We start from the raw sequence: 26,308 nt of genomic DNA, 5'->3' as shown, positions 1-26,308 counted from the left end.
AAGGACGTAGCTTTAGAAAGGAGATGAGGAGGAATTTCTTTAGTCAGAGGGTGGTGAATCTGTGGAATTCATTGCCAGATGCTGAGGAGGCCTTTGGGTATTTTTAAAGCAGAGATGGAGAGTTTCTTGATTAGTAATGGCGTCAAAGGTTATGTGGAAAAGTCAGAGAATGGGGTTGAGAGGGAGAGATAGATCAGCCATGATTGAATGGTGGAGTAGACAATGCAGACAAAAGTGAGATAATGGCTGTAGACTTGATGGACCAAATGGACTAATTCTGCACCCATGTCTTATGAACTTACACACAAGGGCCAATTTTATGGAGGCCAATTAAACCTACAAACCCGCATGTTTTGGGGATGCGGGAGGAAACCGGAGCACCCAGAGGCCGAGGGGTTAGAGCACTACCCAATGAGCCATGGCCAATACCTTTGGAAGATGAACTTCCAGGTCTCCTCTTTAAGAAATCAAACCCCAGCCACCTCTGTGTCACACAATCCAGATACCAACCAGCAAATGCACTTCACCTTAGGAAACCTTGGAATAAAGTAGTATCCATTGGGATCTAGGCTCTGCTTCGAAAATGGGATCAGGTTTTTTTTTAAATTCCAATAAAAGCAACACATTTCTTTCCTCACCTTGGTCTAAGTACTGCAGCCAACTAAGGCAAGAAGATAAGACACAAAATGCTGGAATTACTCAGCGGGTCAGGCAGCATCTCTGGAGAAAAGGAATAGGTGACGTCTCGGGTCGAGACCCTTCTTCAGACTGAGAGTCAGGGGAGAGGGAGACGAGCGGTATGAAAAAGGAGCAAAGAACAAATGAATGAAAGGCATGAAAAGAACAAATCAGAGCCGCCCGGCACCGATGATCAAGGAGAGGTGGAGCCCACAATGGTCCATTGTTGGCTGTGGGAGAGGTGACGGCAAAGGGATACGGGACTGTGAAACCAGGATAACAGTGAAAGACAGGAAGACCTTAGACTTTAGCTCAGATATTCATCATGGAAACAGGCCCTTCGGCCCACCAAGTCTGCACTAGCCACCAATCAACAATTGGGATGGCATAGAACTGGTATGGACGGGTTGGACTTGGTCGGTGCGTCTCTCTATGACTCCATGGCTAAAGCTGCTGCCTCAAAGTCGGAAGGTTGTAGGTTCTGGTTCACTTCAAGACACCGTCAGTAAGAATCCTCATTAAACACCCATTGGGTGGAACTTTAAATGGAGGCTCCACTTTCCATTTCACTGGGGGGTCGAGTGGATGTGAAGCCCCAATGAGTGGGTCTGGTGTTCTGGTCAATATTCCTCCCCCGGTAAACAAATAACTGGGTGATTTGCCTCAATAGGTCCATATGGGTTGCCGGTGTGTCCAATCTCCATGCATTTACCGACAGCCACGGGTTTTGAAGAGGTTCATTGGCGAGAAGGCACTTGAACATGTTCCAAGGACACAAAGAGTTTCTGCATGAGATTAGATCCTTTCTCGCCTCAGCAGCTGCATCCTGCCTGAAGTGCTCTTCCCTGGGATCAGTACGGCTTCTTCTGCAGGGGAGACAAAGGAAACGTGACTGGGAAACCCACGCCATGGACCAGAACACCCTGCCTCGCCCGCCACGGATCGAGGGCCCATGGAACCCACCTGGAAGGCCGGTGAGCAGACTGGCTGCGGGAGGGATTGCACGGCCTAGACGGGGGAGTGGCCGCTGGAGGCTCTGCAGCAGCCTGGGGCTCGGCTGGACCGGGCGCCGCTCCAAGAAGCCGAGCACGTGGACCGTACACGGCCTACAGCGGTGGAGCAGCGGCGGAGGTCACCACGGCTACGCTTGGCCAGGCCGACACTGCAATGTTGCCAGGGCAACGGGCCTTCGTGGTCTCGACACAATCCTGTCTCAGAAATCTACGGACAATTCCTTCGTCTTCATGTTCAAGAAGGAAAATCGAAGGTACACAAAAATGCTGGAGAAACTCAGCGGGTGACGTCACCTATTTCCTTCGCTCCATAGATGCTGCTGCACCCGCTGAGTTTCTCCAGCATTTTTGTGTACCTTCGTCTTCATGGCTTGGTTTATGCTCTGACGCACTGTCAACAGTGGGACCTTATATAGACAGGTGTGTGCCTTTCCAAATCATGTCCAATCAATTTAATTTACCACTGGTGGACTCCAATCAATTGTAGAAACATCTCAAGGATAATCAATGGGAACAGGATGAACCGAAGCTCAATTTTGGGTTTCATAGCAAAGGGTGTGATTACTTATGTAAATGTGATATTACAGTTATTTCTTTTTAATTACTTTGCAAACATTTATAAACACCTGTTTTCACTTCTTCATTCTGGGGTATTGTGTGTAGATTGATGATAAAAAAAAACGAATTTAATCAATTTTAAAATAAGGCTGTAACGTAACAAAATGTAGAAAAAGTGAAGGGGTCTGAATACTTTCTGAATGCACTGTACCTTTAGAAAGGAGATGAGGAGGAAGTTCTTTGGTAGATGGTGGTGAATCTGTGGAATTCATTGCCACAGACAGCTGTGGAGGCCAAGTCATTGGATATTTATAGTAGTACGGGTGTGAGGAGTTATAGGGAGAGGCCAAGAGAATGGAGTTGAGAGGGAAAGAAAGATCAGCCATGATTGAATGGGGGAGTAGACTAGATTGGTCAAATGGCCTACTTCTGCTACAGTGACTTAGGAACTTATCATGTTTTGTACTGTTTTCCTGCATGAATAAATGTAATATTGAAACAATATTTTTCTTACCTTGTTTTTGTCCATAACTGCAAAGCAAAGGATACAGCATCATTACAACATATGTCAGCACCACCACATCACTGATACATCATCATTGCTAGCGTCGTTCAAAACACTTTTTCAAAATGGATAAACTACAGGGCAAAATTCACACGGCTATGTGCACAAACGCTTTCCTTGCTGCCCACTGAAGCTACAGGAATGGAAACACATTGGTTATGAATAGTTTAGTTTAGTTTAGATTAGAGATACAGCATGGAAACAGGCCCTTCGGCCCACCGACCAGCGATCCCCGCACCGTAACACTATCCTCTTCACTAGGCACAATTTACAATCTGCACTGAAGCCAATTAACCAACAAACCTGTACGTCTTGGAGTGTGGGAGGAAACCGGAGCACCCGGAGAAAACCCACGCGGGCACAGGGAGGACGTACAAACTCCGTACAGCAGGCACCCATAGTCAGGATCGAACCCGGGGCTCTGTCGCTGCAAGGCCGCAAATCTACCGCTGTGCCACTGGGCCGCCCCAATAGACATCAGGTGACGTCATCTTGTGCAGAACAAACCCCAAACTATACAACAACAAAGGGCGGCACGGTTGAGTTGCTGCCTGACAGCGCCAGAGACCCGGGTTCGACCCTGTCTACGGGTGCTGTCTGTGTGGAGTTCGCATGTTCTCCCCGTGGCCGTGTGTGTTTTCTCCAGTTTCCTCCGACACTCCAAAGATGTGGATGTTTGTAGGCTAATTGGCTTTTGTAAATTGTCCCTAATGTGTAGGATAGTGCCAGTGTAAGGGATGATCGCTGGCCTGCACGGAATCGGTGGGCTGAAGGGCCTGACTCCACGCGGTCTCTCTAGAATCCTCTAGAGATGGGATCACCCCGCACTCATTAATAACATGTAAAATAAAACAGAAAGCACTCACCTTTATTCAAGTGAATTAGTAGGATGATCACAATAGTGCAGAAGAATAGTACCAATATTAAAATTAAGATATAAAATAATATCTGGGGTCGTGCTGTGGAAAAAAAATAAATATTGAGCATTACTGCTTTGAGACTTCAGCCCATGCCGGACATGATGGTGTTAAACTAATCGCCCCTGGCTGCACGTAAGTAAGTAGGTTTATTGGCCAAGTATTCACATACAAGGAATTTGCCTTGGTGCTCCGCCCACAAGTGTCAACATGACATACGGTGACAGTTACGAATGACTCAGAAAACACGAAACATTAATAATAATAATAAAACATTAATGATAAAACACGATTGATCAAGCCTGTGAACCAACACAATACCAGATCAAAGGGAGGCTACATATTTTTGGCTGTTGAGTAGAGCAACTACTCGTGGATAAAAACTGTTTTTATATCTGGCTGTGGCAGCTTTGACAGTCCGGAGTCGCCTTCCACAGGGAAGTGATTCATAGAGTTTGTGGCCAGGGTGAGAGGGGTCAGAGATGATCTTGCCCACTCGCTTCCTGGCCCTTGCAGTGTACAATTCATCAACGTGATCCATATCCCTCCATATCCATGTGCCCCTCTTAAATGCCAGCTGCCATCTGCCTCCACCACCGTTGGCAGCACGTTCCAGGCACCCACCGCCCTCTGTGTAAAAAAACATGCCCAACACAACTCCATTAAACCTTCCCCCTTCTCACCTGAAAGGTATGGCGTCCATCTTTGGACATTCCCTTCATAGACTGTCTACCCAATCTACACGTCTCATGATGTTATATACCTCTATCTGGTCTCCCCTCAACCTCCGAAGCTCTAGAAAAAAATAAACCCCCTAATCCAGGCATCACTCCGGTAAAACCCCTTCTGCACCCGCTCCAAAAACTCCACATCCGTCCTGGAATAGGGTGACACACAGCGGTAGAGTTGCTGCCTTACAGCGGCAGAGACCCGGGTTCGCTCCTGACTACGGGTGCTTGTCTGTACTAAGTATGTACGTTCTCCCTACGACCTGCGTGGGATTTCTCCGAGATCTTAGGTTTCCTCCCACCCTCCAAAGGTTTACAGGTTCATTTTTACTTGGTATACATGTAGATTTTCGCTGGTGTGTGTAGGATAGTGTTAGAGGGCAGGGATCGCTGGTCGGTGCAGACTCGGTGGGCCTGTATCTCTAAACTAAACTGCCCAGAGACATGGTTAGGAATTGTCTCCTGATTTTGTTCAGCCTTCATGCATCCACCACCAGAAACAAATAGTTCCCGCACTCATTCTTAACAATAGAGGCAGCACATTGGTGTGTCTGGTAGAGTTGCTGCCTTACAGCACCAGAGACCCGGGTTTGATGCTGACTACGGGTGCTGTCTGAGTGGAGTGTGCACGTTCTCCCTGTGACCGTGTGGATTTCCTTTGGATTCTCTGGTTTCCTCCCACTTCCCAAAGACGAGCGGCTTTGTCGGTTGTTGACACAAGGAACTGCAGATGATGGTTTATCTCGGCCCACCTGGTCAACTCCGACCATCGATCACCCGTTCACGCTCATTCCATGTTATCCCACTTTCTCGTTCACTCCCTACACACTAGGGGGACAGCTTAAAGAACAATTAACCTACAAACCCGCACGCCTTTGGGATGTGGGGGGAAACCCACGTGGCAATAGAGAGCGTGTAAACAGTACACGCACAGCACCGGAGGTCAGGATCAAACCCAGATCTCTGGCGCCGTGAGGCAGCAGCTCTGTGTCGCAGTGCTGCCTTGATGGTGGATGGTGATGGATGGTCCGTGTGGGCCTGTTTCAATAGACAATAGGTGCAGGAGTAGGCCATTCAGCCCATTCAATGTGATCATGGCTGATCATCCCCAATCACTACCCCGTTCCTGCCTTCTCCCCATATCCCCTGACTGCTATTTCTAAGAGCCCTATCTAACTCTCTCTTGAAATCATCCAGAGAACCTGCCTCCACCGCCCTCTGAGGCAGAGAATTCCACAGACTCACCACTTTCTGTGAGAAAAAGTGTTTCCTCGTCTCCGTTCTAAATGGCTTACACCTTATTCTTAAACTGTGGCCCCTGGTTCTGGACACCCGCAACATCGGGAACATGTTTCCTGCCTCTAGCGTGTCCAAACCCTTAATAATCTTATATGTTTCAATCAGATACCCTCTCATCCTTCTAAACTCCAGAGTGTACAAGCCCAGCTGCTCCATTCTCTCAGCATATGACAGTCCCGCCATCCCGTTTCCACGCAGTATTTAAAATGTCTGCTCATTGTTTACCTTGCACTTTCACATGGACGTAACGTTTGATCGTCTTCTCCAAGCTGACGTGTTCGACGTGACAAATAAACGTCACGTCGTTGTCATTGAGGGAGGCGGTGAAGCGGAAGTAGCTGGTCATGTTGAAGGTGCCATCCCTGTTCGGCTGGTGTGGGGATAAGACGGTGTTGTCCAGGTAGTTGGGCAGAAGGTGCTCCCTACCCTGCTGCCTCTGCCAGCGCACCGTCACATCCAGCGGGTAGTACCGCTCCGCGCCGCACGCCAGCTTCTGCTCGTCACCCTCCCTCAACGAGAGCGAGCTGTGGCTCAGGGACACTGTGGGCGCCTCTGCACAGGGGAGACAACACAATGAAGTGAGTCAGCGGGACTGGATGAGGGGGGATCTTATAGTAGAAACATATCAAATTATAAAAGGACTGGACAAGCTAGATGCAGGAAACATGTTTCCAATGTTGGTCGAGTCCAGAACCAGGGGCCACAGTCTTAGAATAAAGGGGAGGTCATTTAAGACTGAGTTGAGAAAAAACGTGATAGGGGACGATCAGCCATGATCACAATGAATGGCGGTGCTGGCTCGAAGGGCCGAATGGCCTCCTCCTGCACCTATTTTCTATGTTTCTATGTTTCTATGACAGGCACGCCATCTCCGGAGAGAAGGAATGGGCGATGTTCCGGGTCGAGACCCGTCTTCAGACCGAGAGTCGGGGAAGAGGGAGACACAGAGATAAGGAGGTGCAAGGTGTGAAAACGTGACATCAAAGGGGACGAGAAACAGATAAACTTTGTAGTTTTAAAACGTAGAAACATTGCAGTTTTAAGACATAGAAACGTTTTAGGTTTAAAACGTACACATTTTGTAGGATTAAAACTCACTCACATGGCCATTCAATATGATCCCTTAAGTATGTTTCTATACGAACCTCTCTCATGCTTCTAAATTCCAGTGAATATAAGCCCAGTCGATTTTCTTAAACAAAAGGAACTGCAGATGCTGGTTTACACTGAAGAGAGACATAAAAAGCTGGAGTAACTCAGAGGGACAGGCAACATCTCTGGAGAAAAGGAATATGTGACGTTTCGGTTCGAGAATCTGAAGAAGGGTCTCAACCTTAAACATCACCTATTACTTCTCTCCAGAGATGCTGCCTGTCCCGCTGAGTTACTCCAGCTTTTTGTATCTATCTTTAAGGATAGGTGATATTATGGTTCGGGACCCTTCTTCAGAGATAGGACCCGTCTGAAGAAGGGTCATGACCAAAAACATCGCCCATCCAGCAGATGTCCTCCTGATTTTCTGCTAATGTCTCCAGTACCCAAAAATATTAATCTAAGTTCAATACTCAAGGGTGGCACGGTGGCGCATCGGTAGAGTTACTGCCTCACAGCGCCAGAGACCTGGGTTCGATCCTGACTACGGGTGCTGTCTGTACATTCTCCCCATGAGGGTTTTCTCCAAGATCTTCGGTTTCCTCCCACAATCCAAAGAACTACAGGTTTGTAGGTCAATTGGCTTGATATAAGTGTAAATTGTCCCTAGAGTATGTAGGGTAGTGCTAGTGTGCAGGGATCGCTGGTCGGCGTGGATTTAGTGGGCCGAAGGGCCTGTTTCCGTGCTGTATCCCTAAACTAAACTGGTTGTGTCATCAAAATTGGCAACTTACCCCATATCTCCAGATCGATGGTGTGTGTTCCAAAGAGTGGAGGGACATACACCAAGCAGGTGTAGGATCCTTGACTGCTAATGTCGACATTTCTTATGCGGATGGATGCGTTCCCGTCCCCGATCTGATCCAAGAATGTTCCAACTCCCTTCTCAATCTGTTCGGTCTGCTGGTTCTTCCCATTGTAGATAAACAGTTTCTTCCTCACGCCTCTGTTCTGATACCTCCAGTCAACGTAGAAGTCCTTCTTGTGGTCAATCTTGAAGCCGCAGTCCAGGACGACATCTTGCTTCATTTTGCTTCTGACCAATGGAGTTCGTGTGCGGATAATATAGTTCACTGGCAAATGAAAAGAAACAGCGGTATCACATCGATTATTAATGATATCACACAAGTTTCATTTACCTTAGATAGACACATAATGCTGGAGTAACTCAGCGGGTCAGGCAACATCTCTGGAGAAAAGGAATAGGTGTCGTTTCCGGAACATCACCTATTCCTTTTCTCCAGAGATGCTGTGTGACCCGCTGACCTACTCCAGCTTTTTGTGTCTATCTTCGATTTAAACCAGCATCTGCAGTTCCTTCCTACACATTTAATTTACCTCAGATGCTTACCATTTTAGTCTACCTATTTATTGCCGACTAGGCTTTAATTCTTTTGCAACACTGCTCCACCCCCGATCTTCCGGCAACTGATGGACCGGCACCTCCTTTAATCCGGACAAAATCACGGGAGCGCACTTGAAATCCCTCCCCGGAAGTCCCCCTTGAACACGTGGCCCCGAGTCCGGGTGAGGCGGCCGATCTCGATCTCATCGGGGGCTTTCTGCGACCGATCGCCGGGACAGATTTGCCCCCTGCGGCCGGGGCTCTGGAACTCTGGCCCGGCCCAAGCCGGCAGATCCGTTCCCATGGCCGACTTCCGAGGCCGTCTTTGCAGGCCACGCGCGACCTCTGGCGATCCGGCAAAACGGATAATACGGCAAGGCTCGGGAACCGAGGGTGCTGGAGAATCGTCAGTGATCCTGTATTGTTGTTAAATCATTCCTCCGCTATTCCCTGCTGAGGTCAAAAAAAATATTACGGCATTTCTAAATGGGTAAATAATATTAGGTTTTAGTGTTATGTTTATTATCGTCACGTGTACCACAGTGACAAGCTTGGTATTGTACGCTATCCAAACTGATCAGATAATACTATGCATACCACACCAGGATCTTGATCGGTTGGGTAGGCGAGCTGAGGAGTGGTTAGTTAATGGAGTTTGATGCAGATAAGTGCGAGGTGGCGCATTTTGGAAAGTCTAACCAGGGCAGGACCTATACCGTGAATGGCAGGGCCCTTTGGAGTGTTGTACATCAGAGGGATCTAAAGGGCCTGTCCCACTTTCACAACCTAATTCACGACCTCTGCCGAGTTTGTCCTTGGCTCATACTCGCAGCATGGTCGTCACGAGGTCATAGGAGGTCGTAGCAGGTCGTGATGCCAGTCGTAGGTACTCGTGGCATCAAGTAGGTCGGGGCGTTTTTTCAACATGATGAAAAATGTCCACGAGTAAAAAAGTTTGAATTAGGTGGTGAAAGTGGGACAGGGTCTTAAGAGTGCAGGTAAAATGTATCGGACGGAACTGCCAATGCAGGTTTACATCAAAGAGAGACACTAAAGCTGGAGTAACTCAGCGGGTCAGGAAGCATCTCTGGCCTGGGGCCTACCTGATCTCCCGGTTGCGAAACACTTTAACTCCCCTTCACATTCCCACACGGACCTTTCTGTCCTGGGCCTCCTCCACTGTCAGAGTGAGGCCACACACACAAAATGGAGGAACAGCACCTCATATTTTGCTTGGGCAGCTTACAACTGAGCAGTATGAACATTGATATCTCTAATTTCAGGTAACCCCTGCACTCCCTCTCTCTCTCCACCCCTCCCCCACCCTAGCCATCCCTGCTATCCCTTCGTTATCACTTCTTCCACAGCCAACCATGGGTCATCAGTGCCGGCTCTGATTTGTTTTGTACCTTTTCATACCTCTAGTTTCCCCCTCCCCTGACTCTCAGTCCCGAAACGTCACCTAGTCCTTTTTTTCCAGAGATGCTGCCTGTCCCGCTGAGTTCTATAACATCCATGACATCTATAAAGAGAGCCTCCGTGCCTACAATTTAGACTTAAAAAGTGCTAGAGAAACTTTTTTGTCCAATATCATTAACGACAACACTAATAAGGCAAAAACCCTATTTGCAACTGTTGACAGACTGACCAACCCAACACAAATACCACCTGAACTCCATTCCACGCAGAAATGCAATGAGTTTGCATTCTTTTATACAGATAAAATTGAAGGCATCAGACGTGCCATCAATATCTCCGCTTCAAACAAAAATGTTGGATCACCACCCTGTTTAGGCAAAAGTAACGTGGCAATGATGACATGCTTTAATGTCATAGACTCTAAAACTCTTGTGGAAACTGTGATACAACTAAGGCCATCCACCTGCTGCCTTGATGCTTTACCTACCAACTTCTTTAAGAATGTTTTTGACTGCCTAGCAATAGACATACTGCAAATAGTTAACAGCTCTCTTCAATCAGGCAATTTCCCAAAAGCCTTGAAAACTGGTTATTAAACCTCTTTTAAAAAAGCGGAGCCTAGATGCCTCTATTATTAACAACTATAGACCAATATCAAACCTATCTTTCATAAGTAAAATCATTGAGAAAGTTGTCCTCCAGCAACTTAATCACTTCCTGGCTTCAACTGGCTGCTACGACAACTTCCAGTCAGGATTTCGACCTCTTCAAAGCACCGAGACCGCCCTTATTAAAGTTGTAAACGACATCCGTCTTAACACAGACTCTGGCAAAGTTTCAATATTAATGCTATTAGACCTCAGTGCTGCATTCGACACTGTTGATCACTCAATACTTTTGGACAGGCTGGAAAAATGGATGGGGCTCTCAGGCACAGTCTTAAGTTGGTTCAGGTCATATCTACAAGATAGGAACTATTTTGTTTCCATTGGCGACTTTGTATCAGAACCAACCAACCTTGTGTGGAGTCCCGCAAGGTTCGATCTTAGGGCCCTCTTTATTCAACATCTACATGCTCCCACTAGGGCAAATCATGACAAATAATAATATTGACCACCACTGCTATGTCGATGACACTCAAATCTATGTAGCACTATCACCAAATGACTATTGCCCCATAGATCTGCTGTGCCAGTGCATTGAGCAAGTCAAAGACTGGATGTGCCAACATTTCCTCCAACTAAATAAGGACAAAATGGAGATAATTGTTTTTGGTGCTAAAAAAGAAAGGCTTAAAGTAACCCAACACCTTCACTCTCTGTCCCTGAAAACTTCAAACAAAGCCAGAAATCTCGGGATCATTATGGATTCAGATTTACATTTCGACAGTCACATCAAATCAGTAACAAAATCGGCCTACTATCACCTCAAAAACATAGCAAGATTAAGAGGACTCATGTCAGCTCAAGACTTAGAAAAACTTGTACATGCCTTTATTACTAGTAGGCTAGATTATTGTAACGGTCTCCTTGCAGGTCTTCCGAAAAAAACTGTCAGGCAGCTACAGCTTGTTCAGAACGCTGTTGCTAGAGTTCTAACAAAGACCAAAAAATTTGAACACATTACACCAATTCTTAGATCCTTACATTGGCTCCCTGTATGTCAGAGAATTGATTTCAAAATCCTGCTGCTCACCTATAAATCACTACATGGTTTAGGACCAAAGTATATCACTGACATGCTTCCACTATTCCACTAAGATCTTCTGAAACCAATCTGTTAGTGATTCCCAGAGTAAATACAAAACATGGGAAAGCAGGATTTAGTTACTATGCAACAAATAGCTGGAATAAACTTCCTGAAGATTTAAGACTTGCCTCAACTTTGACCACTTTTAAAACAAGACTGAAAACTTTTGTTTACTTTAGCTTTCAGCTAAATCTTAACTACATTGCACTTTTAACTTTTGCACTTTTTATAATGCATTTTTAATTTTGCTTTTCTTTTCTTTTAATTCTATTTTATTTCATTTTATTATTTCATTTTATTTTATGACATGTTTTTATGTGAAGCACTTTGAGTCTGCCTCGTGTATGAAATGTGCTATATAAATAAAGTTGCCTTGCCTTGCCTTGCCTTGAGTTACTCCAGCACGTTGAGTCTATCATTGGTGTAAACCAGCATCTGCAGTTCTTTCCTACACATTATCACACAATTGAACACAGATCACTGGCTCCCTATTATCTGCTCCACTGTGATGCCTGCTATCTTTTCCCACAAGACCTGCTGACTTACTCCAGCTTTTGTGTCTCTCTTTGCACTCTTAGATGCCTTTGATCTACAGTTCTGCTCACCCCAAGACAGGAAGGATATGGAGGAGTGTATAAGATCATATGAGGAATAGATAGGGTCTTTACCCAGAGAAGAGGAACCAAGAACCAGAGGGCATAGGTTAAATGTGATGGGGGGGGAGGGGGGTCAAAGTTAAATACAATCAGGTCAAAGTTAAATACAACAGGTAGAGCAAAGGGGATAAGCACAGAGTGTATCATATACAGTAGTTCTCAGCATTGGAGTGCACCAGCTCCACGGACAAAGTCTAATGTCTGCAATGGGGTGGAGGTGAATCGGTTAGTGAAGTTTAGTTTAGTTTATTGTCACGTGTACCGAGGTACAGTGAAAAGCTTTTGTTGCGTGCTAACCAGTCAGCGGAAAGACAATACATGATTACCATTGATCCATGTACTGTGTATAAGATACATGATAAGGTTTAATGCAAGGTAAAGCCAGCAAAGTCCGATCAAAGATAGTCTGAGGGTCACCAAAGAGATAGACAGTAGTTCAGCACTGCTCTCTGGTTGTGATGGGATGATTCAGTTGCCTGATAACAGCTGGGAAGAAACTGTCCCTGATTCTGGACGTGTGCGTTTTCACACTTCTGTACCTCTTGCCTGATGGGAGAGGGGAGAAGAGGGAGTGGCCGGGGTGAGACTGGTCCTTGATGATGCTGCTGGCCTTGCCGAGGCAGCGTGAGGTGTAGATGGAATCAATGGCAGGGAGGTTGGTTTGTGTGATGGTCTGGGCTGCGTCCACAATTCCCCGCCATTTCTTGGATGGAGCTGTTCCCAAACCAGGCTGCGGTGCTTCCCGATCAGATGCGTTGGGATGTTTTGGGAAAACAGGGCAGAATACTGAATATGGATATGAATAATGATGAGCGGACATGATCAAAATGAATCACGTCCAGTTTAGAGTTGAATCATCCAGTCCGACGCATTTTTTCCATATCCGTTCCACAAATATTGCCTTGAGCTAAGGCTGGACTGAGCTCATTTCGGTTCTGCATAAAGGTTTGGCATCAGCATTCTTAGGCAACGCAATTTGACAATAAAGACTGAGGGCGAAGGGCGCAGCGGTAGAGTTGTTGCCTAAAGGGCCTGTCCCACTTGGTGATTTTTTCGGAGACTGCCGGCATCATTGACCATATCAGGGTCACCGAAAGATTTTGAACATTTCAAAATCCAGACAAAAGAAATGTTGCAACACTTGAGGAGACACCGCTCGTCAATACGTCATCAAGCCGCGTCACGCCGCGACGTTTTCAGTGACCTGATTCGTCAGTCAATGATGCCAATATTCGCCGAAAAAATCGGCAAGTGGGACAGGCCCTTTACAGCGCCGGAAACCCGGGTTCGATCCTGACTACGGGTGGCGTCTGTACGGAGTTTGTACGTTCTCCCCGTGACCTGCGTGGGTTTTCTCCGGGATCTCCAGTTTCCCCCCAAGCTCTAAAGACGAAAAAGGTTTGAAGACAAATTGTAAGTTGTCCCTAGTGTGTGTAGGATTGTGCTAGTGTGCGGGGATCGCTGGTCGGTGCGGTCACGGCCAATGGACCTGTTTCCGTGCTGTATCTCTAAACTAAAACTAAAATAACATCAACTTTTGGTTTCAATAGTAAATCACAACTATATTGACAGCGGCGTAGCCATGGTGACCTCTTCCGCTGCTCCACCGCTGTAGGCCGCGTGCGGTCCACGTGCTGGGCCTCTTGGAGCGGTCCCCGGTCCAGCCGAGCCCCTGGCTGTTGCAGGGCCTCCAGCGGCCACTCCCCCGTCTAGGCCATGCATGCCCTCCCGCAGCCGGTCTGCTCGCCGGCCCTCCAGGGGGGTCCAGTGGGCCCTCGATCCGCCACGGTTCGCTGAGCCTTCGGGTCCTCCGGGCGGGCACCGCGGCCACGGCACCTCGGCAAGGCCTCTGCCGCGCGGTGACTTTGCAGATGGGGTAGACCAGAACGCTGCCTGGATTCGTGGGTATTAGCCACAGGGGGAGGTTGGACTGACGTGGATTGTGTCATCTGCAACACTGTGGTTGCGGGGAGACCTGATAGAAGTAGAGTGTGTCGAATTACGAGGCGTAGATGGGGTAGACACTCATAACCTTTATCCCAGGATGGGAAAATCTAATACGAGAGGTCATTAGCTTCAAGGTGTAGAGGGGAAAAGTTTAAAGGAGATGTGTTGTAATGTGAGTGGTGGGTGCTTGGAACCCGTTGCCAGGGCTGGTGATGGAGGCATTTAAAATAGTGGTGTTCAAGAGGCCTTTGGATAGGCACACGAACGTGCAGGGAGTGGAGGGAGATGCATCTTGGGGCAGCCACGGTGGCGCAGCGGCAGAGTTGCTGCCTTACAGCGCTTGCAGCATGGAGACCCAGGTTCGAACTCGACTACGGGTGCTGTCTGTATGGAGTTTGTACGTTCTCCCGGTGATCTTTTCTCCGAGATCTTCAGTTTCCTCTCACACTCCAACGACGTGCAGGTTTGTAGGTTAATTGGCTTGGTAAATGTAAAAATTGTCCCTAGTGGGTGTAGGATAGTATTAATGTGCGGGGATCGCTGGTCGGAGGGCTGAAGGGCCTGTTTTCGTGCTGTATCTCTAAACTAAACTGAAAGTGCAGGCAGAGGAGATTAGTTTAACTTGGCATCATGTCCGGTGCAGGGATTGTGGGCCGAAGGCCCCTTTCCTGGGCTGTACTACTCAAAGTTCTATGTTCTTAAACCACAGGTTATGGAAACTCGCATTGTAAAAACAATTGTGTCATTGAGGGCTCCAATATTTCAAACTTGCAATTACAGTCTTTCTCCCGAAAACACTAATACTCTAATTTTGGAAACATACATCTGCCCCTACTCTCAACATGTGGATTACAAACATGTCTGAGACGCTACATCTTGAAAATATGAGACTCGTCTTAGCAGAAAAACCAGAGCATTTTTCGAAGACATGGACACCATTCATTGCTACATTCAAGAGCGGAACTCGCTATCAAAACATGGAGGGGTCCGGGCGACATAATTTTTTGGCGGCCACGCGCGCTTGCGCGCACACATACACACACGCGCGCGAGGCTTCGGAGGCTCAATCCAGCGCTAAATGCAGCTCAACTCTGCCTGTCTCACCGGGTTAATTACAGCCCTGCCTAGACTGATGGGACACCAGCGCTGCTTCTCCGCGCTGGCCATATTTCCCGCAAGTCCTGGACGGCTGTAGGCTCACCTGGCAGGACAGGCAGAGTTGAGCTGGGTTTAGCGCTGTTTCTCTGCACTGGCTCGTCTGATTCCCGACCAAACATCCTATAGTGGAGGATCTTTGCTGCCGACGTCTCTGGCCACCCGCGGGGGGGGGCACTCGGGAGGGGACAGGACAGCGCCGGAGAGCCGGCCGGGATCATCCTGGCTGCGGATGAAGTGCAGGTCTGTGCCACGTCTCCCTCCTCCAATCACCGCCCTCGATCATCAGTCCCACCCCCACTGTCTCGTAGAGAGCGGAGGTTTCACCGGGTTTTAAAATCCGGTTTACAAAAACTTGGGGGGGACTGTCCCCTCTGGCTCCATTACAAGGATAGTATGGTGCAACACAATTTTGGAGTTAAATCTAATTACGGGTTGGGTGATGGGTGGGGAGGGATACGAGGCAGGTATATCATCACCTTTTGTTTTTCTTTCTGTTTTGTCGTTTTATTTCTCTACGTCTTCCTTATTTCTTTTACATACTCACTCTTTGACTACACCAATTTGGTAGTCTAGGGGTTCTATCCTTGCACATTCCACTTGTTCTCTCTCTTGCTTTCTCTCTCTTCTTTACTCTCAACTTTAGCTAAAAATTATAATTGAAGCTGTACAATAACTGTACTATGACATATGCCGCTGTTTATATTTTTGTACACTGCTTCCAATAAATTAAAAAAACAAAACAAAAACAAAGTCGTGCTCCCACGGGATTTTCCCACGGGAAAAATAAAGCTTGAAAGTGCGCACCACCAGACTCGGGAACAGCTTCTTCCCCTCTGTTATCAGGCTTCTGAACGGTCCTTCCATAAGCTAGGGTTCTGTCCGATTCCCCATTGGGGACATTGGACTTTGTCTCTGGAACTGGTGCGCTACAATGCTGAGAACTATATTCTGTACTCTGTATCTTCCCCTTTGCTCCACCTATTGTACTTGAGTTTGACTAGATTTGTAGTTGTGAATTGTCTGAATAACATGCAAAACAAAGCTTTTCACTGTACCTTGGCACACATGACAATAATAAACCTAACCCCACTAATAGCACAGCAGCACAACAGCAGAGTTGCTGCCTTACAGCGCCAGGGACACAGGTTTCGATCCTGACTCTGGGTGCTTCCTGTATGTATCTACAATTATTTACCGAAGCCAATTCACCTACAAACCTGTACGTCTTTGGAGTGTGGGAGGAAACCGGAGCACCCGGGGAAAACCCACGCAGTCACAGGGAGAACGTGCGAACTCCATACAGACAGCACCCATAATCAGGATCGAATCTGGGTGTCCGGCGCTGTGACGCAAACGCACTACAGCTGCGCCACTGTGCAGTTTTAGACAATATACAACAGGTGCAGGAGTAGGCCATTCGGCCCTTCGAGCCAGCACCGCCATTCAATGTGATCATGGCTGATCATCCACAATCAGTAGCAATGTTACAAAATTTTGAGATTTTAAAAATCAAGTCTGCAATTTATCCCATCAGATAAAGCATAAAAATAAGTTTAATTTGACACCTAATTCACTTTCATATCTCAAGTATTTAAAAAGTTATGGCCATTTTCATACTGGGAAATGAGCATCTTGTTCCCTATTGATTTTCTATGGACGTAACAAAAAAGCTGTGATCGTGAACAGTCAAAAGCCCATAACTTTCTTAAAAATTAAGAGAACTGAATGAAATTTTCAGTTATCATAGATTGAAGCATTCTGAAACAAATATAAAATTATCTTACTTGGATGACCTGAAATTAAAGCATATAATTAGTTAGTTACCTAATTGTAGCTAATTTCAGACTTCAATTACTAGATCTAAACATCTATCCATTTCTTAATAAATGATTAACATTTTTAAATAGCCTAAATGTCCAAATAATATTCACAAATAATTCACAATAAAACATGATTTTAAAATCTCATTTACATTAATTTATAGACCAAATGGAAGGAATTTAGTGTTCAATTGCTGTAAATTAAAGTCCATTTAAATCAGCTTTCCAGTGGGATCCTGTGAACGCGCTGGTTTAGAACGTTCACATTGCGGTATATTTGTGCCCCCAAATGCCCAGAAAAATACTGCGGGATATAATGGGCCCAAAATGAGCTTCTCGCAATATTAAACTTTGTATAAAGGGATCTTTAGAAGCCCTTTTTAATGTAAAAATATACAGCCTACCTTCTGCTATTTGCTTTATGAGACCCTGCGGTTGCTGGTGTTCGCGGGTTTAGAGGTTGATTTTTAAACTACTATAACTATTATACGTGGCCTTTAAAACTAATAATAGCTTTTGCGACGGTGTCTTCCAGCGATTTTTCGTTAATAATTAACTAGGCTGAACATCTTCGATTTGAACAGCCTAGCGAAAATCGCGTTTTAAACCCGCCCCCCTCTAAACGGCGCCTAAATTGCGCACACCCGCAGAGACAGATTTTCAGCGACGCTTCAGGTAGGCTTTGCAACATACCTACAATCAGTACCTCGTTCCTGCCTTCTCCCCATATCCCCTGACTCCGCTATTTTTAAGAGCCCTATCTAGCTCTCTCTTGAAAGCATCCAGAGAACCTGCCTCCACCGCCCTCTGAGGCAGAGAATTCCACAGACTCACCACTCCCTGTGAGAAAAAGTGTTTCCTCGTCTCCGTTCTAAATGGCTTACTCCTTATTCTTAAACTGTGGCCCCTGGTTCTGGACTCCCCCAACATCGGGAACATGTTTCCTGCCTCGAGCGTGTCCAAGCCCTTAACAATCTTATATGTTTCAATGAGATACTCTCTCATCCTTCTAAACTCCAGAGTGTACAAGCCCAGCTGCTCCATTCTCTCAGCATATGACATTTAGAATTGGTTAAAACAAATCTTTTGATTTACTATTGATTAAAACTAAAATATGCATGGTTTAAAAACACCTGTCTTTTCTTGTGTCATTTTGAGCAAGATGGCGGTGTCTTCTTTAGTCGCCTCAAGTGTTAAAACGTTACCTTGAATGATGAGGGTATCCGTGTTTCCAATGGGTGAAGTGTCCTCATCGGTCTGTGCTTCAATCTGCTCCTTGGCCTCATCATCAGGTGGCTTTAGTTCTCTCATGAAGCTGGTTGTGATGAACTTGCCGTGTCTGTGCTTCAGAGTCATGGTGAACCATCGTCTCCCCGGTGATTCTGCACCCTGGTGGGGCCAGTCAACATGGTGGTTGTGTGTGGAATACCGGCTGATTTCACATTCCAATTCCTCGTGTTTCCCGTCTACATATTGGAAAATATCCACAGAGGAGCCTGGTAAGAAAAGGGAAAGTTTGCATTTCTATTAGGCGGAAAGATGATTCACAAGCGTCGTCGAGTCGTACTGCGTGGAAACAGGCCCTACCTGCCCACAACGGCCAATATATCCCATCTACACTCGTCCCACCTGCCTGCGTATAGCCTATATCCCTCAGTCTGCAGAAGGGTCTCGACCCGAAACGTCACCCATTTCTTCTCTCATGCCTGTCCCGCTGAGTTACTCCAGCATTTTGTGTCTACCTATATCCCTCTAAACCAGTCCTGTCCATGATGTACCTGATACATACATCCATACACACTTCATGAGGATGTAGTTGAGGTACCAGACTATCACAATGGTCAAGAAACATTTAGATAGGTACATGGATAGGATTGGTTTAGAGGGTTATGAGCCAAACGCAGGCACGAGGGACTACCGTAGATGGGGCACGTTGGTCGGCATGGGCAAGTTGGGCCAAAGGGCCTGTTTCCACACCGTGTGACTCCATAAAAACACGCGCATCACAGCCTGGCTCAGTGAAGTTGAACGCTCAACAACAAAGGCTGCAGAAAGTGGTGGACTAGGCCCAGTCCATCACGGGTACTGACCTCCCCACCATTGAAGGGTGGTGAATCTGTGGAATTCTTTGCCACAGACGGCTGTGGAGACCAAGTCAGTGGATATTTTTACAGCAGAGATAGATCATTTCTTGATTAGAAAGATAGAAAATAGGTGCAGGAGGAGGCCATTCGGCCCTTCGTGCCAGCACCGCCATTCATTGTGATCATGGCTGATCGTCCCCAATCAATAACCCGTGCCTGCCTTCTCCCCATATCCCTTGACTCCACTGGCCCCTAGAGCTCTATCTAACTCTCTCTTAAATCCATCCAGTGACTTGGCCTCCCCTGCCCTCTGTGGCAGGGAATTCCACAAATTCACAACACTCTGGGTGAAAAAGTTTTTTCTCACCTCAGTCTTAAATGGCCTCCCCTTTATTCTAAGATTAGTATGGGTGTCATAGGTTACAGGGAGAAGGCCCAGAATGGGGTTAGGAGGGAGAGATAGATCAGCCAGGATTGAATGGCGGAGCAGACTTGATGGGCAGAATGGCCTAATTCTACTCCTATCACTTATGACCTCATGAAGGGATCTGCAGGAAGTACTGCCTCAAGAAGGCAGCTAATAGAAGTTGTCTATCCACAAAAAAACCTGCTTGTTGACTTCACTTGATGTGTCAGGGTACCTTTTACTTTAAAATGAATTGCTTTCTCATTGGTATCGATACCACCAAAGAGCAGTAACGCCTTCCTCGAGACGGTCGAGTGGTCCAACATATGAGCCCCTTCATTTTGCGTCTCTTCTCGAAAGGTGCATTCCAACTTTCTGTTTGCATCAGTGTGTCCATTCTGGGCCAGCGCTGTCCCTGAAAAGGTAGAAAGTATAAAACAAAGGGAAAGTTTTTTAACAACGCCACTTCATTGAGAATATATGCCTATAAACAAGATGTCTATAAACATATGTCTATACGTCTATAAACAAGAATGTAGACACAAAGTGCTGGACTAACTCAGCGGGTCAGGCAGCATCTGCGGAGAAAAAGAATAGGTGGCGTTTCGGGTCGGGACCCTTCTTCAGACAACCTGATAGGATTAAACCCCTGTCCCACAGTACGAGTTCATTCCAAGAGCTCTCCTGAGTTTGCCCTGATTCGAACTCGGAGATTTACGGTAATGGCCACTCGTCGGTACTCAGGGCTCTCGTGGACAGTTTTCATCACGTAGAAAAATCTTCACGAGTCTTCCCGTGCTTACCTGCCGTTAGCGAGTCTTCCCGAGTACCTGCCGTTAGCGTTACGATCCGCTAAGAGACGTCCCCGAGCTCCGACGTACCCGCTACGTTCATTCTCCGTGCTTATCACGAGTTTGATTTTTTTTTTTAATCGGGAGAGCTCTTGGAATGAACTTGTACCGTGGGACAGGGCTATTAGATGTGTGGGGCACGTTGTTTTACACAGAGAGTGATCCTTCTTCTTTCGTGTGGCGTGCACAGCCTAAAGTTGTTGGACAACTTGTTCTATTTGATCTTCCGCTTGTGCACGTCAAGTTGATTGCATTAGTCGAAACAGGGCGGACCACGTGAAGGTTGCAATCTTCCACCCCACAGAGGGTGGTGAGCAAAGATTATAGAGCTCCTCTAGTATCTTTGGTGGTGAGTGCCTGGAACTTGCTGCCGGGTGTGGTGGTGGAGGCAGATACGATAGTGGTGTTTAAGAGACTTTTGGATAGGCCCATGGATATGCAGGGAATGGAGGGATATGGATCACGTGCAGGCAGATAAGAGTTGGTCTTGGCATCATGTTGGGCACAGACATTGTGGGCTGAAGGGCCTGTTCCTGTGCTGTACTGTTGTATGCTGTATGGTCCCAAAGAAGCAGCACACGCCCCTGCTTTAGGCTATTGTTGCTGCCTGTGCCTGAGGTTGAATTTATAACGACTAAACTGGGTATTCGGTTTGCTGGAGGTCCAATGAGAATGGTAGGTGTGGGAAGGAACTGCAGATGCTGCTTTAAGCCGAAGATAGACACAAAATACTGGTGTAACTCAGCGGGTCAGGCAGCGCCTTCTTCAGACACGGGTTTAATGTAACACTAAGCAGCGCGGTGCGAAATCGGCTGACAGCGCAGGGTGGTCTTACCAGCGACGAGAATGTAAAGGAGCAGAGCGAACATGCCGCGGGGTAGACGTGGAGCCGGGTAGACGTGGAGCCGGGTAGATGTGGAGCCGGGTAGACGTGGAGCGGGGTTGATGTGGAGCCGGGTTGATGTGGAGCGGGGCCAGTCATTTCACTTTCGTTTTCTCGAATCCTACGGGGTAGCTTCCGGGCTATTCCAGCATCTAATATAAGGAAGATTGGTTTCGAGATTGTTACTGTGCAGGCAGGGGCAGGACAAGGGCAGGTAGTGTGGGCGGAGAGGGGTGGGGAGGGTTGGAGAGGGGGGGGGGGGGGGGGGGGGGGAAGGAGAGCGGATGGCATGGGGAGGGGAAGGGGGGGTGGTGGATTGCCAGAGGTGATGGGATTAACAGTCTGGAGGCTGGTGGCCTGGATTTTGTCTGTGGGGTCGTGGTCAATGTGTAGGTTTGAGGAGGTGTGACAATCAAACTCGATGGGATTGTGCGGAGGGAGAATTGTCATGGGTGTCATGTCATGATCAATGAACGGTGGACCAGGATCGAAGGGCCAAATGGCCTCCCCCAGCCCCTTAGGGGGCGGTAGAGTTGCTTCCTTACAGCGCCAGAGACCCGGGTTCGACCCTGACTACGGTGCTGGCTGTACGGAGTTTGTACGTTCTCCCTGTGACCTGCATGGGTTTTCTCTGGGTGCTCCGGTTTCCTCCCACACTCCAAAGACGTACAGGTTTGTAGGTTAATTGGCTTGATAGCAATGTAAATTATCCCTAGTGTGCAGGATAGTGTTAGTGTGCCGGGAATCGCTGGTCGGTGCGGACTCGGTGGCCCGAAGGGCCTGTTTCCACGCTATATGTCTAAACTAGACTAAGCTATTTCTTGGGGTGGGAGATTGCAACCTTCACGTGGTCCACCCTGTTTCGACGAATGCAATCAATCTGGCGTGCACAATCAAATAAGATCAAATAGAACAAGTTGTCCTCCAACTTTAGACTGTGCACGCCATATGCAAGAAGAGAAGCTATTTCTTATATTAATTTCTATTTCCAGAATATACTTTATTCATAGAAAATATGAACAGGAAATGCAAGGCAATGGGAATAGGGGGGGAATATATATATATTTTTCACTTTTTGCATCTTTCATTCATCTGTACCATATCTCTCTATACTGTCCATATCTCTTGTTTCCCTTTACCCCGACTCTCAGTCTGAAGAAGGGTCTCGACCTGAAACGTCACCTATTCCTTTTCTCCAGAGATGCTGCCTGACCCGCTGAGTTGCTTAAACTTTGATGGCCAGTACAGTACAGGGATAAAGGGTCTGTTTCCATGCTGTGTGATAATTAAACATACAATTGATTATTTGCAGAAATGAGCCTCGGACTGCTGGTAATGTTTATATTATACCAAACGTGAAAATATATTGAAAGATACAGCACGGAAACAGGTCCTTCAGCCCTACAAGTCCACTGCAAGCATTGATCACCTGATCACACTGGTTCCATGTCATCCACTTTCTCATCCACACACCATAGGGGCAATTTACAGAAGCCAATTAACCTACAAACCCGCGCGTCTTTGGGATGTGGGAGGAAACCGGAGCACCCGGAGGAAACCCAGGTGGTCGCAGGGAGAACGTGCAAACTTCCTCACAGATGGTATCAGAGGTCGGAATCGAACCCGGCTCTCTGGCGCTGTGAGGTAACGGCTCTACCAGCTGCACCACCTATCGTATCATATTTAAAAGACTAGAATCACCTAGCCCATGGTTACGCGCTGATTTCCACATTATGATGAACTATGGTGATATGGCTATGCTGTGAAATATTATTAGATTGTTCCAATGATGGAGTTCCTCTGTCCGCCAGTGTGCCTACTTGGAGGATTCGTTATGCACCCCAGATGTCGTCTATGTGATACACATCCTAAAAATTCATGGTCATATTTGTGTCCAGCACTGAGGCCAGGCCAGTATCTCTAAAAAAGATGCAGAGTGCTGGAGTAGCTCAGTAGGTCAGGCAGCATCTCTGGAGAACATGGATAGACAACTTTTGAGTCGGGACCCTTCCTCAGACTCGGGGCTGATGAAGGATCCCAACCCGAAACTTTCATAAGTTATACGAGCAATGTTGGGCCATTTGGCTCATCAAGTCTACCCTGCCATTCAATCATGTTTGATCTATCTTTCCCTCTCAACCCCATTCTCCTGCCTTCTCCACATAATCTTTGATGCCCTTACTAATCAAACCCCTGTTAATCTCTGCTTTGAAAATACCCAATGATGGCCTCCACTGTCTGTGCTAATGAATTCCACAGATTGAACACCTTCTTGCTAAGAAATCCTTCCTCATCTCCTTTCTACAGGTATGTCCTTTACTCTGAGGTTATGCCCCCTGGTCCTAGACTGTCCCACTAGTGCAAACATCCTCTCCACATCCACTCTATCCAGTCCTTTCATTATTCAATGCCTCTCCATGTTCTCCTGAGTTGCTGTCCGACCAGCTGAGTTACTCCAGCACTATGATTCTTCTTTAGGAAACCAATCTCTGCAATGCCTTGTTTCTATAACTACTATCTACCTCATTGGTGACCCTCGGACTATCGTTGATCGGACTTTGCTGGCTTTACCTTGCACTAAGCATTATTCCCTTATCATGGATAGGTCAAGTTTGGAGGGATATGGACCAAGCGCAGGCAGGTGGGACTAGTGTAGCTGGGACATGTTGTCTGCTATGGGCCAGTTGAGCCAAAGGGCCTGTTTCCGCACTGTATCACTCTATGACTCTATGTATCTATACACTGTAAATGCATTGGTTGTAAAAATGTATTGTCTTTCTGCTGACTGGTTAGCACACAACATTAAACGTTACATTGTACCTCGGTACAAGTGACAATAAACTAAACTGGAACTGAACTATAAACAAATATACCTTCCATGTTAACACTGGTAAAACTGCAGTTTTTTTTAAATTATGTTTGCTTATTGAACCTAATACAGAAATAGATACAAAACACAATAACGTCAGCATTGACCAAGGAGCTCATTGTGGACTTCAGAAGGTCTAGGGGCGGCATGCACACCTCCATCCATATTAACGGGACGGAGGTGGAACGTGTTTCCAGCTTCAGGTTTCTGGGAGTCAACATCTCCGATGACCTCTATTGGACCTACAATACCTCAACACTGGTCAAGAAGGCTCACCAGCGTCTCTTCTTCCTGAGGAGACTAAAGAAGGTCCATCTGTCTCCTCAGATTCTGGTGAACTTCTACCGCTGCACTATCGAGAGCATCCTTACTAACTGTATCACAGTATGGTATGACAACTGCTCTGTCTCCGACCGGAAAGCACTGCAGAGGGTGGTGAAAACTGCCCAACGCATCACCGGTTCCTCACTCCCCTCCATTGAGTCTGTCCAAAGCAAGCGTTGTCTGCGAAGGGCGCGCAGCATCGCCAAGGACTGCTCTCACCCCAACCATGGACTGTTTACCCTCCTCCCATCCGGGAGGCGCTACAGGTCTCTCCATTGCCGGACCAGCAGGTCCAGGAACAGCTTCTTCCCTGCGGCTGTTACATTACTTAACTCTGCACCTTGGTGATTGTCAGTCACCCGGACACTCCTTCCCCCTGAAAAATTACACTACTACTACTGTATGTACGTATACATATTTATTGCTCATTATTCTATGTTCGCTCTTCTAGGGAGATGCTAACTGCATTTCGTTGTCTCTATACAGTGCACAATGACAATAAAGATTGAATCCGAATCTGAAATGTTATTTGAGGTTTAAAAAAGCAATGAGCATTTTTTCAGTGTAATAAATATTTGAAGCTCAATAAATGCTATTAGTAGTTCTGGACAATGTACAAACGTTTGGAGCTTATAGACATGATAATAATATCTAACATCAACAGCAGCTTATTTTTCAACAAGGCAAAGACATTGAAATGAATCACTGGGATACTGGCAGGCCAATTCTTAGATTTCATGTGAAATGCTTCCTCCCATTCTGATAAGAATGCCACATTTGGAATGCTGGGCAGATACATTTTCTAACTCCATCCAGATGTGTATGAGGCATAGATATAATAAATAATGAGAAACTTTTCACCTCAGCAAAGGCATCTATACCTAGGTAAGGAGACGATTTGGAGTGGACCTTTTAATCTGGAATGCATTATTCAGTTTAGTTTAGATACAGCGCAGAAACAGACCCTTCGGCCCACTGAGTCCGCACGGACCAGCGATCCCTGCACATTAACACTGCCCTTCATACGAGGGACAATTTATTTTTACATTTATACCAAGCCAATTAACCTACAAACCTGTACGTCTTTGGAGAGTGGAACATATAAAATTATAAAAGGACTGGACAAGCTAGATGCAGGAAAAATGTTCCTAATGTTGGGCGAGTCCAGGACCAGGGGCCACACTTAGAATAAAGGGGAGGCCATTTAAGACTGAGGTGAGGAAAAACTTTTTCACCCAGAGAGTTGTGAATTTGTGGAATTCTCTGCCACAGAGGGCAGTGGAGGCCAAATCACTGGATGGATTTAAGAGATAGTTAGATTGAGCTCTATGGGTTAGTGGAATCAAGGGATATGGGGAGAAGGCAGGCACGGGGTATTGATTGGGGACGATCAGCCATGATCACAATGAATGGCGGTGCTGGCTCGAAGGGCCGAATGGCCTCCTCCTGCACCTATTTTCTATGTTGCTATGTTTCTATGAAACCAAAGATCTTGAGGAAAAACCCCATGCAGATCACAGGGAGAACATACAAACTCCGTATGGACAAGCACCCGTAGTCAGGATCGAACCTGAGTCTCTGGTGCTGTAAGGCAGTAGTTCTGCTGCTGGATCACTCATGTCCCGAAAGCTTTTTATGGAAACAGGTACACTTTGTCTAAATGCATCGGTTGGATCACAACTTACAATCAATTAAATACAAACTGAGTATCACAACACAATAATAAATAGTTAATAACTTTTAGTAGCATTTAATTGACCAAAGTCCTTTGGAACATCCTCTGGTTGTGAGGTATGCCAGTTATTTTCGTTTCCACATCAACAATAAATCATCACAAAAATATCTAGTACAGGTCCGTCATTGACTTTGCAGCAACTGTGTTCCGGG

General features: G+C 46.6%; 1 protein-coding gene across 1 annotated transcript; it reads right to left on the bottom strand.

Annotated features, from left to right (window-relative positions):
- Positions 1–594: 594 nt before the first annotated feature.
- Positions 595–21,371, bottom strand: LOC116988754 (tapasin-like). Its single transcript, XM_033045625.1, has 9 exons — positions 21,181–21,371; positions 19,730–19,909; positions 18,210–18,500; positions 7,645–7,983; positions 5,984–6,310; positions 3,681–3,773; positions 2,764–2,780; positions 1,490–1,544; positions 595–1,454 (listed from the first exon to the last, which is right to left on the bottom strand). The coding sequence occupies exons 1-8, from the start codon at positions 21,212–21,214 to the stop codon at positions 1,530–1,532; spliced, it is 1,296 nt and encodes a 431-aa protein (XP_032901516.1). The 5' UTR covers positions 21,215–21,371; the 3' UTR covers positions 595–1,454; positions 1,490–1,529.
- Between the last annotated feature and the right edge of the window lie 4,937 nt (positions 21,372–26,308).

The sequence above is a fragment of the Amblyraja radiata genome, chromosome 28 (assembly GCF_010909765.2).
Source record: "Amblyraja radiata isolate CabotCenter1 chromosome 28, sAmbRad1.1.pri, whole genome shotgun sequence".
Taxonomy (NCBI): Eukaryota; Metazoa; Chordata; class Chondrichthyes; order Rajiformes; family Rajidae; genus Amblyraja; species Amblyraja radiata.
The sequence above is the reverse complement of the archived record's forward strand: the minus strand, read 5'-3'. Positions and strand labels throughout refer to the sequence as shown.

What these genes read in the sequence shown, in the direction of transcription:
- LOC116988754 (XM_033045625.1), bottom strand. Translation starts at nt 21,214, where the DNA reads ATGTTCGCTCTGCTCCTTTACATTCTCGTCGCTG. An exon ending in GGATACCCTCATCATTCAAG is followed by an intron (nt 7,984 to 18,209) that starts GTAACGTTTTAA and finishes TTCATTTGCCAG; the next exon opens with TGAACTATATTATCCGCACA. An exon ending in CATCGATCTGGAGATATGGG is followed by an intron (nt 6,311 to 7,644) that starts GTAAGTTGCCAA and finishes TCCCCTGTGCAG; the next exon opens with AGGCGCCCACAGTGTCCCTG.